The sequence below is a fragment of the Megalops cyprinoides genome, chromosome 9 (genome assembly GCF_013368585.1).
Source record: "Megalops cyprinoides isolate fMegCyp1 chromosome 9, fMegCyp1.pri, whole genome shotgun sequence".
Classification (NCBI taxonomy): domain Eukaryota; kingdom Metazoa; phylum Chordata; class Actinopteri; order Elopiformes; family Megalopidae; genus Megalops; species Megalops cyprinoides.
This window is the reverse complement of record NC_050591.1, coordinates 20,805,230-20,822,480: the sequence shown is the minus strand read 5'-3', so window position 1 is coordinate 20,822,480 and position 17,251 is coordinate 20,805,230. Positions and strand designations below refer to the sequence as shown.

General features: G+C 41.4%; 2 protein-coding genes across 2 annotated transcripts in view; one reads left to right on the top strand and one right to left on the bottom strand.

The window, feature by feature from the left end:
* The window catches only part of kcnab1a (potassium voltage-gated channel, shaker-related subfamily, beta member 1 a), a 61,008-nt gene extending 48,755 nt beyond the window's left edge, over positions 1-12,253 (top strand). The window contains exons 8-14 of the mRNA XM_036536462.1: positions 636-722; positions 6,844-6,929; positions 8,594-8,714; positions 9,124-9,218; positions 9,501-9,621; positions 9,920-10,008; positions 10,200-12,253. Coding sequence (XP_036392355.1) covers positions 636-722; positions 6,844-6,929; positions 8,594-8,714; positions 9,124-9,218; positions 9,501-9,621; positions 9,920-10,008; positions 10,200-10,289 — 689 coding nt within the window. The 3' untranslated portion in view covers positions 10,290-12,253. The remainder of the gene's footprint in view (positions 1-635; positions 723-6,843; positions 6,930-8,593; positions 8,715-9,123; positions 9,219-9,500; positions 9,622-9,919; positions 10,009-10,199) is intronic.
* Positions 12,254-12,991: 738 nt separating this feature from the next.
* Positions 12,992-16,256, bottom strand: ssr3 (signal sequence receptor, gamma). Its single transcript, XM_036536865.1, has 5 exons — positions 16,008-16,256; positions 15,241-15,367; positions 14,693-14,791; positions 13,600-13,731; positions 12,992-13,260 (listed from the first exon to the last, which is right to left on the bottom strand). The coding sequence occupies exons 1-5, from the start codon at positions 16,138-16,140 to the stop codon at positions 13,194-13,196; spliced, it is 558 nt and encodes a 185-aa protein (XP_036392758.1). The 5' UTR covers positions 16,141-16,256; the 3' UTR covers positions 12,992-13,193.
* Between the last annotated feature and the right edge of the window lie 995 nt (positions 16,257-17,251).

Below are 17,251 nucleotides of genomic sequence, written 5' to 3'. Positions count from 1 at the left end.
TGAGAGGCTGTGGCAGGGCATTCAGTTAACTGCATACTGCCTGACAGTTATCGCCAGGCTTCAGTGCTTCTTAAGGGAGTCCACACAGAAACCAACTCTGTTTGAAGAAATCAATCAAGCGTGAGCGAAATACATGTGTGTGGATATGTCTCAAGTACAATGCTAGAAAAATATTAAGATATTAGGCAAATTTTTGACGTCCAATGACCAGCTGACTGTACTCTGCAAGGAAAAATAAAGCAGAGTCCTCAAAGTAATCTTGGTTGGTTGAGCATTGTTGAAATGTTGTCTCCTCTTATATGCCTTAAAAACTGGTATGATAAAACGAAATGCTTGGGCCACCACCTCAGCTCACTTTGAGATGTTTGAGTCATGACTCTAGTAAGTGTTTCTGAACAGACGTAGAGCTCCAGAGAAGAGGTTATATCTTCACCCCGTGTAAGGGTTACTCAACCCTGGTTCTGGTGGAGCATAGTTTTAATGAGTTACCTTGCAGATAATTTTGCCCTCCACGGCCAGGGTACATTGATCACACCAGACAGAACAGATATTCACAAGTTTATGTGTGAGTGGATGAAGGAGTATCTAGTCTGGTGTGCTTTCTCTAATGGTTCTCTGAATTTCTACATGTTTAGGACTGAAGGGATCCCTCCAGAGGATGCAGCTGGAATATGTTGATGTGGTCTTTGCCAACCGCCCTGACAGCAACACGCCCATGGAGGGTGAGTTGGTGATGAGAGGGAGTTACATGTGGTCACCAGATTCAAACACAATTTGTTCTCTTATCATTTCTGTGTCTGACAGACTTTTACCATATTTAATCACTTCTTTCTTTTATCCAACCTCAATATTAATTACAAAGCAGGATGTTTGTGCATGTTGACTATGATATATTCAGCCAGGTCCACAAAGAACTCTTTGAGTTCTTGCAGTCATACAGGTAGAGTTAGGGCACATGAATAACACCCCTATTATTTGCTATACATGCAATGACCATCACCAGCAGCTGTTATTAATGGCCACACCGAGTCAAGACCTCAATTTAAGGTTTAATCCAAAGTACTGTGTCCCCTTCACTGCAATGGGGCATTGGATGTATTTTTTCCAGAAAGGCAGGATGAGCCCTACTGACCATCCTGCACCTTTTGAGGCAGCAGTTTGGGTTTATTTTCAGGGTTCCCATCCATATATAGTCCAGGTCCTTTGCTGCTAATTGTCTGAGATATCACAGCAAGAAGAATATAAGCTGGTATGGCTGCTGGTTTTTACAAGAGGGCAAAAACTAAAATTTGATATTTTTATAATGTGTATTAAAACTTGCACAATTGAGCAAACTAAACCATGTCATCTACCGTATATTTTTATTACATTACTACCAGCCAGGCTTAATGGAGACAGACATAAAGATTGCTCACTTACCCCTTAGAGACTCGTACCCAATCATACACAACGTATTTTGAGCATATCAGTGTGCAGTTTGTGTATTGTGAGAGCTTTGCTGTTGTCAAATTGAGGAAAAAGCTGGACAGCTCAATTAAAAGCCTCAGAGATGCTTGAGTGCTAAAGTGTGCACTCACGCCAGCAGGAGTGACTTGATACCGTCATCACCATGATGGGGATGCGAGCACTGAAGCGATAAGCACTGTGATTACTGTGATTATCAATCTTTAAAATATAAAACAGTAATTATCATCAAATGAGCTGGAATCACCGTCAATGTCGTCATCATCACATACGCGCTTATTGTCAGCGCTGTACTTGCAGCTGCCATTTAATGTTGCTTTCCTGGATGTAGCCAGATTCAGTTTGCATGTCACATCTTTGGAATAGGCAATAATGGGTCACAGCCGGCTAGTGCTGTGGACAGGGTGCCGACTGTCCTATTATGCTAGTGTAAAGTGTAAGGATGTGCTGTGGGGTGGGGAGGTGGGAGCAGGCTGGGCTGGGAGGTGTGTCAGTGCAGAAATGTGAGTACAAAACTGGCCAGAGTTTTCTCCAGCTATGACAAATTCTCCCTGTAAACCCCTTCAGGTATTTGTACTATTAGGTATGAAAATGTGAGATGCCCCCCACACAAAGATACTCAAGCTTAGAGAAAGCTAGCCTTCTCTCTCTTAATTAAAAATTCCACTGTGGCTGATTTAAAACCCTGAGGTGTTATAGTGACTATGTGCTATGTGTGTCATAATGTTATCCTAGTGAACTCCTTGCTTGCCCAGAGCTCACACTGTACAGTTAACCCTCTGATGCTACAGCATTGCCATTCTCTCTCTTTATCTTTCTTTTCTGTCTCCCTCTCTTTCCCTCTATTTTTGTCTTTCTCTCTCCCAGTCTCTCTTAACAACCACATCCTTCTTTATTTTCTCCTCACTTACCCCTTTTAATCATTCTCTTGGGTGACCATGTGAAGATTGTGCACAAGTGTGACATCCCTTTTCCAGAATTACACATCACTATCATTAGAGGGAAACGTGTGTCCGCAGCATTATCTCTATGACAACGGCATTTGCTCACACACCCGTACACACATACACTCAGTATGTAAATGTGTCCATTCCCCCCTGGAGCCACAGGACTTGATGTAAAGGATAAAAATCCTCTTTTTCATTATTGTTATTTTCTCCTGAAACTGCCGCTGGCAAAAACCAGCCCCCCCCCCCCCTTCCCCCCAAACCCATTTCGCCTACACACATAGCAGAACGATATGGCCTCCCACTGCTTTTGATTCAGTCAATACTCGCAGAGTGTTTAGGAACTCTGCTTTGGCTCTAAGATGAGCTCTTAGTGGATTGCCCACAGAGCGAACTGGGGTAGCAGACGCTTCTCCTGTGCTTTGTTTAGCTTTGCTCCTTCCCAGCAGCACTTTTTCTCTGTTTGCTGCTTGCTGCGTCCCTGGGAAAAGTAAAGGCTTCCTCTTCAGATGGCTTGCAATCACTGGTTTGGTGGTTTCAGTCCCTCTCGAGAAGTGAAAGGGAGAACAATAGCCGCTGATTGTCTATCTCTTTTGGACGCTGTCCTTTTCTCTCCATCTTTCTCTTCTCTCTCTGTCCTGAATTCTACCGCACTGAATTCTGTACACTGTAAAACTAAGTGATCATTTCACTCTACCGCATCAGAAATTAAATTAATCAAACTGAGAAATTGTTCACATTATATTAATCTAAGGAAATTATTCTTCTGTAAGTGTTTCTGCTGTAATGGTGAGTTTTGTCACTTGTATCTGATTTCCCCCTTCATCTCTCTCCTCCGCACATTCCCCCCTCTTCTCTCTCTCTACCACTCCATAGCCCTGTCCTCTATCTACCCCACCACAATCCTCTCTTCTCCCTATCCTTTCTTTGCTTTCTCTCTCCGTACCTCACACCCCTCTCACTACCCCCTCCCTGCCTACTCTAATCCAACTGCCACAGAATCCACAGTACCAGCTCCTCTTCAAGCAACATTAATAAGACACAGCAGTAACACATCCTGAATCTCCATCACATCAACACATTTCTCCACTCAATAAGCATATGCTTCTTTTTTCACAGAGAGCAGCATTGCTGGACTCTAACTATTTCTGTCACATTACATAATCCACATCCTCGTGTTGTAGCTGCTCTGCATTGAGCTGAACAGCAGTGATGGAAATGCACTGAACCCAGATGTAACCATTTATGCTAAGGGCTTCATGACGAATTTGCCCATTTAGACCAGCTGGAGAGCATTTCTCCTGCTGATCATTGATCACTCTCCAGCTATTAACATTTTCAGTGAGATAAAGACTGAAAGTGACGCAGGACATTAGGCCCCGCTTGTGGTTTCTCTCATGCCTCTATGCCAAGAGGGGACAGCAGGGCTAAGGGCATAGCTATCAGACTACTTACCACTTTAAGTGTTTTTTATAGCAGATCGTGACTTCACTTCCTGGTATGGTACAGTGAAGAGAAGTTATGCATACCACCAAAAGTAATGATGAGGATGCCAGCGCTTAAGAGTTGTATGCTTTGATTACTGTGATTATCAATCTTAAAAATCTAAAACAGTATCTGTCACAAATAAACTGGAATTGCAGTCAGTGTCATCATCATCTTCATCAGGTATGTACATGTTGTCAGCGCTATACATATAAGTTCTTGGTGCAGTGCTCCTATAGGAAAGAACACTGATAGTTTGTTCAAGTTGATAGTTTGGTGAGTTTGTGTGTGTGTTCATGTGCATATGCTCTCTCTCTCTCTCTCTCTCTCTCTCACACACACACACACACATACACACGCATAAGCAGATTAACCATCCTGTTACTGACTGATAGGCCAGTGTAGAGCTATCTGGCTCACCAAACTGATGAGCCTTCAGAAACACTGCATTTTCTCCTAATACATGACTGCTCATGCGGCATGAACATGAAAGCTTTTTTAGAGACTTCTGAGCGCACATACAAACCACAGAAACATAATGGGCCTCATTGCCTGTTTGTTTGTATTGGTGCATATTTACATAAATAGACAGGTTCACTTAGAATAATCCTATTAATCGAAATAAGCTTTCCCTCAAACAGTTAATTTATTCAGCAGTCAGTCCTTTGTAAGAGCAATAAAACATGCATGCATGCACACATGTACGTGCACATGCGTACACATGTGCTTGTGTGTTCCAGTCCATTCCTATATAAATAACTGGGCCTGTCAGTACCTGAGGAATTGGTATCCATATCTGACCCCTCGCCATGGTGTCCATTATATTTTTGATGCTCTTGCCTTTCAGGACTGGTGAAATGGATACGATATTCAACAGGAAGTCTCCTGATAGGTCTGCTGGGAATGAGAAAGCGACCATGCCTGAAAGCTTTGCCCTCACTGAATAAATGCAGATTTGCAAGACGTTTGCTTTTCTTTGCTTCCCACGTGCATCACCCACACACTTTCTGCCACTCTTTTTCCTCACCTCTCTCTCTCGCTCCCTCCTTTCCTCTCTGTCTCTCCTTCCCTGTCTCTGTCTCTCACCCTCACGCTCTACACCATTTGGCCTTGAATGCAGCAAATGAGTTTTTAATGGAACATAATGGCTGCTGTTTTTTTTTTTTTTTTCAGCATGACGTAAACATGTTTTTCATCTAGTTCATTTTAATTAAGCAGGTGATCTTTCTTCTGTTTGCCCCTGTCATTATTCCTGGTCAGGGACTTTGCATCTCTAACAGTAACTCAGGTAGCATTGTGCTCAGTGAAGGTGTACATTGTGGGTGTAAATAAACTACAACAAACAAAACAAATTTCGGCATTTCACACATACAACACAGTACAATACAATACAACACAGAGACATACACACACATTTTTCAGAAAGAGCATTTAGTACATACACATATCTGCACCCAAAGTCAAATTCAAACAATTTTTTGGCATGGCAATACAAAAATGGTATTGCCAGAGCATGTACATTTACATTTACAGTTAATCATTTGGCAGATGCTCTCATCCAGAGCAACTTACATCCAATAGGTTAAGTACTTAGCTGCCCAGACACCAAAACATTAGTGCATGTAATTACGCAAACAGCAAAATGAACAATTGTATGTGTGTGCTTAAATACATGTACCTTTTTGCTAGTTTGTTTACTTTCCATTTCTCAGGTTATGACAGAAGGAAACCTATGTTGCTACCAAATTAACAATTCTTTCACCTCATTGTGTCTATGGGCTAGGATGTTTGATGTTAGGGTAAATTGTTTCTCCTTTTTTTTAATATTTTGAGCAGGGTAGCAGGAACTGAATCTCTGTCTTGGTTTATTGCAGCTCACATTGACAGCACTTTGCTCTTGGGGAACCAAGATTTTTAAATATCTCCCTTTCTCTGTTGCAAGACTGTGTTACAATTTCTTAGCTTTATGAATTTTTAATTGGAAGATATTCACTCAATTGGTTCCGTCTATTCAGGGCCAGATAGCATAGAAGCACTGACATTTTTATTGTTTTTCAAGTAAAGGTCTTTTTTTTCTATTTTGCTTTGGAAATTATTTAATCTGCGGTGTGATTTAGAGCCTTAATGCCTTCAGTGTGGTGCTACTCTTATAGGCTCAGAGTCAGTTGGTCCTGGAGTCCTTGTCTTGGTTGCTTGGTTGCTCAGTGGGGTTCCCCCCCCCCCCCCCCCAGCCTTCTTTAGTAGAGAAGAGAGCTCAGGTCATCCTACCAATACTCTCCTTCTACAGTGTACGTAAGCTCCCACTTTAGCTACATTTCCAGTTCCACCCACCCATATGCTGTGACACCTTCTTCCCCTGTGCTACACTGGGCATTTTCACTGTGATTATGTTATTCAAAGCCAGATTGACCATAGTGAGATATAATTAAGGTATATCTGTGTTTAGCATTAAATACTGCTAAACCCAACAAGACTAATTTCTGGGTTTAATGAGGAAAGATTCAATGATTCTTCTGGAAAGTAACAGCATTGGAATGTGTTGGGTGATCACATTCCCACAATGGTGTAAGCCATCAGAGGGAATATAGTGATCATATGGACTGTTTATTCATGTGTGTGTATATATAGTACCTTTCATGTTTTTCAAGGATCACAAAGGAGTTTACATTGGGGGAGGAGGGAGCACTCTGGGTGATGTATGGCAACTATTATGCTCCACAGCACTCACCACACATCATCTTAGATGAAGACAGAGGCATTTAACTGGGGCATAATTAAGTGACCAGATTGGAAGATCCAGGCTGGAAAATTTCCCCAGTCACAAGGGAAATACCTATCCTTTCTGATAAGCGCCATGGGATCTTAAATGGCCAAGGCCTTGACCAAGACCTAACTGAAAAGATGGCCTTGTTCTGTTTATTGACTGATTTTTTTTTTTTCAACGCAGAAATTGTGAGGGCCATGACGTACGTGATAAACCAGGGCATGGCCATGTACTGGGGAACCTCGCGCTGGACTGCTATGGAGATAATGGTGAGCAAAAACCCTGACACACAACCTACAGGCATCCCGGCAGGTGTCACCCCTCTCAGTTAACTGAAAGAAAAAATTCACTCTCTGAATTTCTGAGAGTGACAGTGTCATATGAATACATGGAGAGATCTAAGCCCTTTTGGTTGAAGAATGATGCTTGAGTTGAGGCTTCAGTTCTCTGGAGCCAGAGCTGAGCTCTAAGAAATGTTGTTGTTCTGAACATGTTACTTTTTCTCCTTCTAAAAGCAAATAAATAACAGAGAGGAACTTGTAGTTTTCACATTAGTAGTAGCTGGTGATGTAATGAATTCCTCTCCTGAGGACTGCATACAAAGCGTCCGCAATACAAGCTTTGATCTTTGCGTAATGCTTAATCGGTTTGTTCCATTGATTTGGTACGGGATCACTGAATTCTAAACATGCAGGATAATACCCAGTTTTGGGGAATGTTGGAGCATCTTCAGACACCCTGTCTGCTGTTGCTCTTGTTTTTTTTTTTGTTGTTGTTTTTTTAGGTTTTTCTTTTTTGTGCCAGTCCATCAAATACCAGTGTATGCTAATTCTGCGCCACTTAATTAAAAAACGAATTTGAAGAAAAAGCTTTGTGTGTATTAGTGCAGATGAAAGCACTGTAATTTAAACTGCATGAATAATTCATGGTTATAAATGGGGCTTGCCAATCGAATAGCAGGGGGAGTTGGGAGGAGAGGACAGGAGATGAGAAGAGTGGAGAGGAGATGCTGTAATGGGCTGTAATTTGTATCTGAGCTGCATCCTGGTGTTAGGCCAAAGAGTGTCACTTCCACATTCTTCCACTCCCACTCACACTACCAGCACTGGGTAATGGCTGGGGTTGGTAAGAGAAGGGGTTGCATAAACATTCCAGCTAAACATAGATTAGAAGTCAATACAGTTTTTTTGCTGTTACATGAGAATGTAACTACAGTCGTCAAAGTGCATACTCTGTCTGCATATTTGCATTATATTTGTGTTAACAATCCATGAATACTGTTAGAAATTAGGTGTTGGGTATGTGTACATATAGATTTGTTACTTGTAGCTGGAGTAGAAGTAGCAACTGCAGGAGTGCTGTCCTGTTAGTTACTGTAGCACATTTGTAGCATTAACACATAGATTGCACAATGGTAAAGATATAGTACTGTAAAGCAGATACGATTTACAGGTAGTATGTTGTGGTAAAACTAGTGTCATCATGCTTGTTGTGTAAAGGTAAAGGTAACATAGGCTTTGAACATACTGTACATAAGTAGTTAGGATATGAGCTTGTATGTATGTATCTATATACTGTATGTATCAAACTAATAAAGGCCAATTTAAACCCTGTGTCTATAACACATATCTAACAATGAACAAAAGCGAGTCAATAGAATTGTAGAAATAAGAAATATCGCTTACACAGTCAGTATCAGCATGCAGCAGTGGTAAGGGAACTTAATCTGATTTCTTCATTAAAACTCCAGCTGTATAGTTGGATAATATCTAAGCTCCCCTAGGGCATCTGCTGGGCAAATAATTTCTAATTTGTAATGATTTCACATGCAGAATAATTTCCATTTCAAACAAGCGCTGCGAGGTGAGAACACTGCTGTGTGCGCTTTTCCAACAACACCCTCTCAACTGCACTTTCCCCCCTCCCACTGCAGGAGGCGTACTCTGTGGCACGGCAGTTTAACATGATCCCACCAGTGTGCGAGCAGGCTGAGTATCACCTCTTCCAGAGGGAGAAGGTGGAGGTGCAGCTGCCTGAACTGTACCACAAAATAGGTAGGTATCGATCGGGAAACTAAGTCTGCGAATGGCCTTTGAGTCCGGCAGATCAGAACGGCATCTGCACCTGGGAAACTAGTTACCTTTCACTGGTAGGTCTTTGACAGCGCCATTGTTCTGTCTTCCTCTCTCTGCTGTTATGGGATAGAGAGAAAAGACTTGCATGGTAAAACAAAAACGAAGCAGTACCACAGTTCTCTGCAAGCAGCATAAGTATAAAGCTAACACCTAATTCTGATCTTGGGTATCCACGTCAGGCTGACAGAAAGCACAGTTAACTGCCATAAGGCCTTTGTCTGTGATGGCATGCTCTGTTTTGCACAGAGTGTTATATATTACCCTAGCTTTGCCCTCCAATAGAGCACAGAGTGCTGTTTTGACCTGTGTTTTCTCTGTGGGGCTGCAGGTGTGGGTGCAATGACATGGTCACCACTGGCTTGTGGCATCATCACAGGGAAGTATGAGAACGGAATCCCAGAATCCTCCAGGGCCTCCATGAAGGTAGGGAAAGATTTCTGGCCATCCCAGTGTTTCTCAGTTCTGTTAGGTGGGGGCCACAGTGTTGAGGCATCTGCTCACTGCTCTTAGGACACTGACAATCCCCATTAGGGACCTGTGATACTCCTGGTACAGGGGTTATGTACAGTATATGTGTGTGTAGCCTCCATGAATACTATCTTAGGGAGAGTGTTTAAAAACAACCCCGCTTCTCGCTGTTAACGTATAATAGCCGTTCATCTCTTGTAATAGCGCTGCTTTTCCTTCACCCTCTCTCTTCCCTAGTCATATCAGTGGCTGAAGGAGAAGATTGTGAGCGAGGATGGCAGGAAGCAGCAAGCCAAGCTGAAGGAGCTGGGTCACATTGCTGAGAAGCTGGGCTGCACCCTCCCTCAGCTGGCTGTGGGTGAGGGGAGAGACTGTGGCTGATCCTAGATCTCTGCTTGTATTCTTTCTGTATAATCATTAATTTGCTCGTCACGCCTGCATCAAGCAATCACCTCCGCTTGGAGGTACCAGGACAAGGAGGCTGTGGTTCCTTTTACTGTAAATATGCTGCCACCTACTGGACACTGGCAATGTCAAGCCAAGATGCTCTGCAGTCTAACGACTGATGGTATCGACCATGTGGGTTTGTTTGAGAAGCACCAGTGCAGAGGAAATGAATTGTGGATAATGGCAATGCCCTTTTCTTGCCTCCCCAGCCTGGTGCCTCCGTAATGAAGGCGTGAGTTCTGTCCTCCTGGGAACCTCGAACCCAGAACAGTTGACAGAAAACCTGGGCGCCATACAGGCAAGTCACACACAACCAGAGGAAAGTGTAGTGTTCAATACAGCTTTGTCCAAAAATTCAATGGCTGGAAAACTCAATGGGCAAGTCTGAAAGATATCCCTGTTCTGTCTGATAACAACAGGTCAAAAAGGTTTGTGTTCCAAATGCATCATCAAAAAATGTCATAATATGATTCTTTTTTTCTTATTCAGGTACTGCCAAAGATGACGTCTCACATAGTGTCGGATATTGATCACATACTAGGGAACAGGCCCTACAGTAAGAAGGACTACCGATCATAGGCTGAAATCAACTCAGATGTTAGTCCCCTTGTAATGGAGTGAAACATCTGGAACAGGTCTGCGGCACCTGTTCCATGCACTTTCCTACCTATACGCAGCTCTGCTCAGCAATTCAAAGTTGGAAATACCCAGTACCACATACTAGGCTCTTTTACGATAAGTGCATGCCTCCACTTGGAATCATGTGTGCCTAAACTATTTTTGAAGCACATAAAATGAAGAATCAAAAAAGTATGAAAAAAAGTATTAAAATGTCCGGCCAGGATACTCCTGTTGTCTGACACAGTATATTACCTCCCTAAGCCACATCCAATTCCTCACAACTCCTGTACGTGATCCCTGCTTGAACTCCCAGAGAGAACACCCTGTTTCTAAGCAATGGAAGATGAAGTGCTGGTGAAAGGGTGAAAGTGACATGCTGCCCTCGTCTGTCCAAAGAGGGAAATGCTGCTTTTCTCCCAAACAGTGGGAACACATTAAGAAAGGAACGTCTATATTTGCATTTGTTAAAGAAAACCCCGCCTCTACTTTTGCTTGTGTATTGATGCATTGTCAGTTGCTGATGTAATGATGGGAATGTACTAGCAACTACATGAGAGTAAGGGTTTGTTTCTATATTGCTTGCTTCCCAAGGATGTGAGTGGGTTCCAATTTTAACATTATCCAACAGGAATATATTATTTAGAAGTAAAAATATGTGTAAATCACTTTAGGGTCAACCACGTCAAATAGGCCCCCTCCTTGCAGATGAGGAGATGAAGTATACAGTATATATATAATTTATTATATATACATAAATATGAAGTGTACATAGTTTTGACTTGCAGCACAAAGATCCTATTCTAGAGAAACCTTAACCCCAGCTGCCTCCAGCCCAAATGTCCTCCGGTTTTCCTCATCACCCTGAGCTTGCATGCCCTGGTCAAGGCAGTCTGTCACACTAGACCACAAACTGGATGGAAGAGCACAAATTTCCAGCAGGACCAGCGGTGCGTTTTGGTTACGTTCATTTGTTCTTCTTTTTCTGGTCCTGTTGGCTACTGGCAAGACAACAGACACTCCTTGTATACGACAGAAGCTCAACATTTTTGATTTTACTTATTCATCAAGAGCAGTATTTTCCTATCCGAGTCTTACGAGGACACTGCGCCTGCTGGTTTTAAGTCAAGCCTTCTGATCCTCTAAATTTAATTTATAAATGTTTAACTGAACACTGATCTCATTTTATTCTGACGTAGGTTTTACATATATTGACACATCTTCTATACATCTGCTAAAGAGCTGTGCAGTTTAATGTGTTTGAATCAATAAAAAGATGCATGGAAAATATTTCTAAATTTTATTTGTGCTAATATCTCCCCCTCAGACAAATTTAGGGCCTCTTTTTTATTAGACATAATGGTTTGGTCAACTGTTTGAAAATAATTCAATTTAGACCCTGTAATAATAACTGAAAAACAACTTATTCTTGTCTCCTACTCTGCCTTACCAGCTCAAAAGAGGCACTAATATATAGAAATCAGATATACTTCCCCATTTTTACAAACCTCCACCAACAAATGTATTTCATAAGCAGACAACTGTCAGAGATCCTGATCAGACCCAGAATCCAGATTAGGGTTCATTTCTCCGTGAATCTGCTCCCTAAAAAATACTTTTTACTTGGTCAATTGTAGGGGAAACCAGCATATGCAGTGAGACCTCTGGACTTTGAATAGGAAGGCAGTTTAAGATTCATTTAGATGTGGCTGTTGGTACTTAAATATTCACTGATTAGAGTGCCTTGATTAAGCCCTGCTGAGGGCTGCCAGGTCCCCCTGGAGCTAACGGCAGAAGAGGCTATGGGCTGAGTCACCTGAACTCCCTCTGTTCATATGACTGTGTAAATTACTCTTAAAAAATGCAATGAAATGAATCCTCTATGTTTTCTACAATTTGTAAAATTGTATGATGGAAAGATAAATGTTGACTTTTCAGGCTGTTCTATCTGAAACATCAGGGTCTTTTATCATGTCATTCGTTTCTGTTAAAGAATCTGTAAATATATACATATATATAAATATTTAGCTTGATTAAATAAATGCAAAATGCTGATGAACCTGTGGGTGTTTTTTTGGTATTTTGCACACTCACTGGAGGTTTTTCCCCCAAACAAACTATGTGTACTCGCACTCTTTTACTCACTGACGGTAGTCACACTGAGCTCCAACTCAGGCAGCCCCCTAAAAGCTATGCCATGACTGCTATCATCAAGCTCACTGCGTTTGAGTCCAACAGGTAACCTTGTATCAAACTACATTTACAGATTTTTTTGGCAAACAAACCTCAGCACCCACAATGAACGAGTACCAAAGACTTGTGCATACAGTAGGTCTAATCAAGTCTCACCAACTAGACTGATCCTACACCTATCTACACTCCTTACCTTCTTAGAGCACAGCAAATCAAGCAAGCCAGGTGAAGGACTCTCTCTAAATACATTATTGCATTGTCATTGAGGCAAATAATTCAATATTTCCCATTCACATACAGGTTTCATAGCTATTTCTAAGCAAAAGCTCACTTTCTCCATTATATCCTATACAAAACCATGGTTCTGCACCAGATTTACATGCACAGCCACGCAGCTCAGGTCACATGAAATCCACCAATCTAGCAGAAATACAACCGAGAACACAGTCATCATTTCACACAACACCTTGTTCTGGAGTTTAACATTTTATTGAAAAAAGCAGAGCTTAGATCCTTAAAAACCTCTAGGTTTGTGATCATGATTTCCAAATGTTCAGATTTACTAGCTTGTTCAATGAACTCTTCCCCCCCCCCACTCATACTCCATGTGACCCACCCCATCCAACCTAGCCCAGTCCCCACATCCCCTTTCCCACAATCCTCTCCAGGCGTTCATTTGGATCCGGTTGACAGCAAGGCAATGAGGCCAGATGACGCACTGATTGAGAGAATATAGTTCCTGCAGGGAATTCATCAAGGATAAACAACAAACGAACACATCTTGATACTTGTTTATCAGATTACCTGTATGAGGTTTTACACGACGGCACCTTGACTTAACTCTAGCCCCAGTGCTAGTTCTGTGAATCTGTGCTAAGGGGGTCTCAGCAACCTGTATTTTGTGTGTATCAGTGCCTATCTGATAATTCTTATTTGCATCGTGTATCTCTGTGTAATCTGTGCAAGTACTTATTACTACTGACATTCGAATCAATCTGGTGTAATAAATGTTGGATGCTTCCTGCTACTGTTCTAACCATGTAGCTGCAAGCCTCAAGTCACAGAGAGGAAAGGATACACTGTAGGGTTGAAGTTCTTCAGCAGGAAGAAGGAGGCAATGATGACGAGAACCAGGAAGAGGGTGTTGTTGTAGAAGATGGAGAAGGTTGTGGCTTCATAATCGGCCACCTCATTTTTCTTCCACAGGATCCTTTTAAAATGCAAAGAAGAAGTTTGTTTTTAAGGAAGAACAGAGTTAGTAACCATTTAGGCTTCAACCTTGGATAAAAAAAGACAAATGGAATGCTATACAATACTAAAACAGGACAAATGTGTTGTAATGTCTCATTCTTTTTTTGCAAAACCTCAAAGAAAATATTACACATTTCAGTTCTACCCATAAACATGTTTAAACAGATGGTGCTTTCCTCAAAGAAGGCACTGCCAAAAAAATTGCTATTCAGTGATTAGGTCATCAAATCAATAACCTACATGAGATGAAATGTTTCTTAGTATTTTTATGTTAAAGACTTTTTTCTTTTTGATAAAGACCAAATGTGAGATGCATACAGCTGGCCTCAAATGTAACAACAAAAGGTAAATACTGAAAATGGTGAAATTCAAGTAAATGTAGCAAGTGTACAATGTGTACTGTATAGCATACACATTTAGACAGAGTTAACTTGCTTGGAAGGAACCGCAAGAAGGTTTTTTAAAGTGGCAGAAAGCCACAACCAAAGAGCACATTCTAATGCCTGCTTTGCTAAACTCTCCTGTGAAGGTGAGAAATTCAAGAAATTTAAGAGAAATTTCAGACATCCGATTCACTAAATTAAGATAGATCACCATACTGATCATAGTGCAACCTCTAAAAAATTCTGTTTAACTGTCATGTTTGAAAATGACATGAAAATATGACAAATGGAAATCTACCAAAACATCAAGTAAGTTTATTTTCCCAGTACTTTCTGAAATAACAGTATCTAAACCAGACTTTAGCATTACATTTTACACATTACACTTATCAGGTAAGGTTGGGAAAACACAGCCAATGTCCTCATTGCCACTGCATTGATAGTGCACTACTATCAATAACATGCACTGTACAGTAACAGCTGCAATCTGTCCAATGAGAGCAGTCATGCATTAGGTATGTCATCAGAGGGACAAACCTTTCGTCCTTCTCTTTGCGAGACATCTTCCTGTTGTCAGCCTCAGACAGCTTCCGGGTCACTTCCTTGGAGACAGCATCTTCACGTTTCTGGGCAACTCTGCAGGAACAACGGATGACCCTTTACTACAAATATCCACAATGACTCTCTCAAATATCCCATAAACAAGGGTGTTGCAGAAAAAGCTGACTTAACACTCTAATATTTGGCTCAGGGGATGGGAGACCCATATAGAATGCTGGAATGTTTGTGGCTGCATTTTGGAATACTGTACCATTATGCCGAAGGTTATCTGAAGGTACTTATATACTACATACACTTCATACAGTACCCATTCATAATTCATTTAGCATTCTAAGTGTAAAATATTTATCATAAATTATGAAGTCACCTTCGACATATGATGCAGTTTATATAGTATGTAAACATAAAATATAAAACAAAGGCTTGCAAGAGACTTGAACTTCGTCAGCAAAACAAATTGTGTGTCTGCTTCCCTAATCACTGCACAACACTACATTCCCAGATTGGCGATGGTGTCGGCTTACTTGTGCTTAAGGACAAATTTGACATTTTTGTAGGCGAAGGCAACCAGGTACGTGCTGACGAGTGTCATAACGCTGTACAGGACAGCCGACTGGACCAGATCCATGTGCCAGATCCTCCAGAACAGCCCTGCCACAGACAGGAGCAAACACACACAGAGCAGACTGGGTCAGATTCGCTGCGACAGCTCTAAAACCAACAGCAGCAAACGCGCAGTCAGATAATGTCTACACAGATATTTCATAAACACAGATACTTCATAAAATGTTATTTAAATTACCTGTAGCTGTACAAGTACTAGCCAACATTTGATCCCTCCGACAAGTCACCATGTCACGTAGTCTACCTAGCTAGCTAGTTAACTACCACTGCCATCAGGAATACATCAGATACCTATGGTAGATAAATTAGCAAACTACTAGCTGCCTATTTGAGAAACAATTTTACAACTAGATAACTATATGCGAAGCTACAACGTATGGATAACACATGCTAACCACTAACAAACATGCCACATCAACAAACACAATGTACACTGCCCAGCTAGCCTTATGCAAGTTACCCTTGTTAGCTAGCTTCCTTCTTATGTTCACTTTATCGTTCTCGCACATTTGTTAACCATAGCTAGCTACAAATTCACTGCTTACATGCCCATAGTCATGTACCTAATATCAAAATAAAAGCTAGTACTCCCTAGCTCGTTAATTAGCAAGCGAACTAAACGCGGCTACCGTTATGTGCTTCATTGATTTGAACGCAATCTACTTACAGATGGGGATGGCAGAAACTATAAGAGCATTGCCGTAGAACAACGCCGAGGATTTGGCAGACAGGTTCCTGCTGAAATCTTGGAGCAGAAGATCCTCTTCAGACTGCTGTTTGTTGCTGCTTTTCGGTGCCATGGTCCGTTTTTTTGTCAACGTAGGTAGCTTGCTACCAAGCCTTCCTCGATTCAAACGAGTAAAAGGACTGACACGTATGAGTCCGGACGGAAAGAAAGGCAGTCCTTACGCCTCGTCAGCACAAAACCGGAAGCAGAAGGCCGTAGACCGGATTGTGTTCATGAAAATCGCACTGCTCTGACAGAAGCAAACGTCCAGTGCGTTTACTGCTGCCTATTTAATTCTATTTAAATCATTTTCACGGGTTTTGTTGGCGCATAAGTTGAAATATTTTTCTTGTAAAATTGATACGGAGTTTTTATGGCCTGTGTGGTGATCAGTGTGCTGGACACTTCAGGTATTGTACTCCTTTGCATGCAGTGTGGCATCAACAGAAATTATAAGCTATACTTTTTGTGTTGTGGCCATAATGAAAATATATACATAGTTGTGTTCATTTCTTATTTTTACATATTATTCTTAAATACACACAAACACGCACATACACGTGTAATTAATTCATTTAATGATTTGCCACCCTGTAACTCTTGATGACTGAGACTTAAGTAGGGTTTGAAAAAATCAGGTTGGTGCTGGAAATGGTGTTGATGGGGCAGCAGGTGGCAGTCTTCCCTCTAGACCTAACAGGCAAATGATGCCAAGGGTGGTGATCACAATGCTTTTGGATGAAACGTTAAACCAAGGTCCTGACTCTCTGTAATTATTAAAGATCCCATGGCACCTCTTGCAAAGAGTAGAGGGTTCTTTCAATCTGGCCATTTTATCATATCCTAATGTAATTGGCTAAATAGCTCCCTTCCTCTTCACTTAAGCTCATTTGTGCTGAGTGTTCTGGTGCAAAATGGCTGTTGTGCAATACCCAGGTAGGTGCTAGACATTAGTGGTGGTTGAGATAAGTCACCCCCTTCACTGTAAAGTGCTTTGAGAACTTTAACAGGCTGCAAGGTATTATGTAAATGTAATCCATTATTTTTGTTGTTATCATTGGTGTTATTGTTACTATAAACACAAATAAGAACAACAGTAGGATAATTGTGTTTTGTTGTTTATGTAGATGGAAGTGTGAGTGCATGGTGCTACTCTGCTGGAAGAGCATTTTAAATCATGGTGC

Bases quoted from the DNA above. Each gene is read 5' to 3' on its own strand.
- ssr3 (XM_036536865.1), bottom strand. From the start codon at position 16,140: ATGGCACCGAAAAGCAGCAACAAACAGCAGTCTGAAGAGGATCTTCTG. The intron at 14,792-15,240 runs GTAAGCCGACAC...TTGTTCCTGCAG, and splicing joins AAATTTGTCCTTAAGCACAA to AGTTGCCCAGAAACGTGAAG. The intron at 13,732-14,692 runs GTTTGTCCCTCT...GCATTTTAAAAG, and splicing joins CGCAAAGAGAAGGACGAAAG to GATCCTGTGGAAGAAAAATG.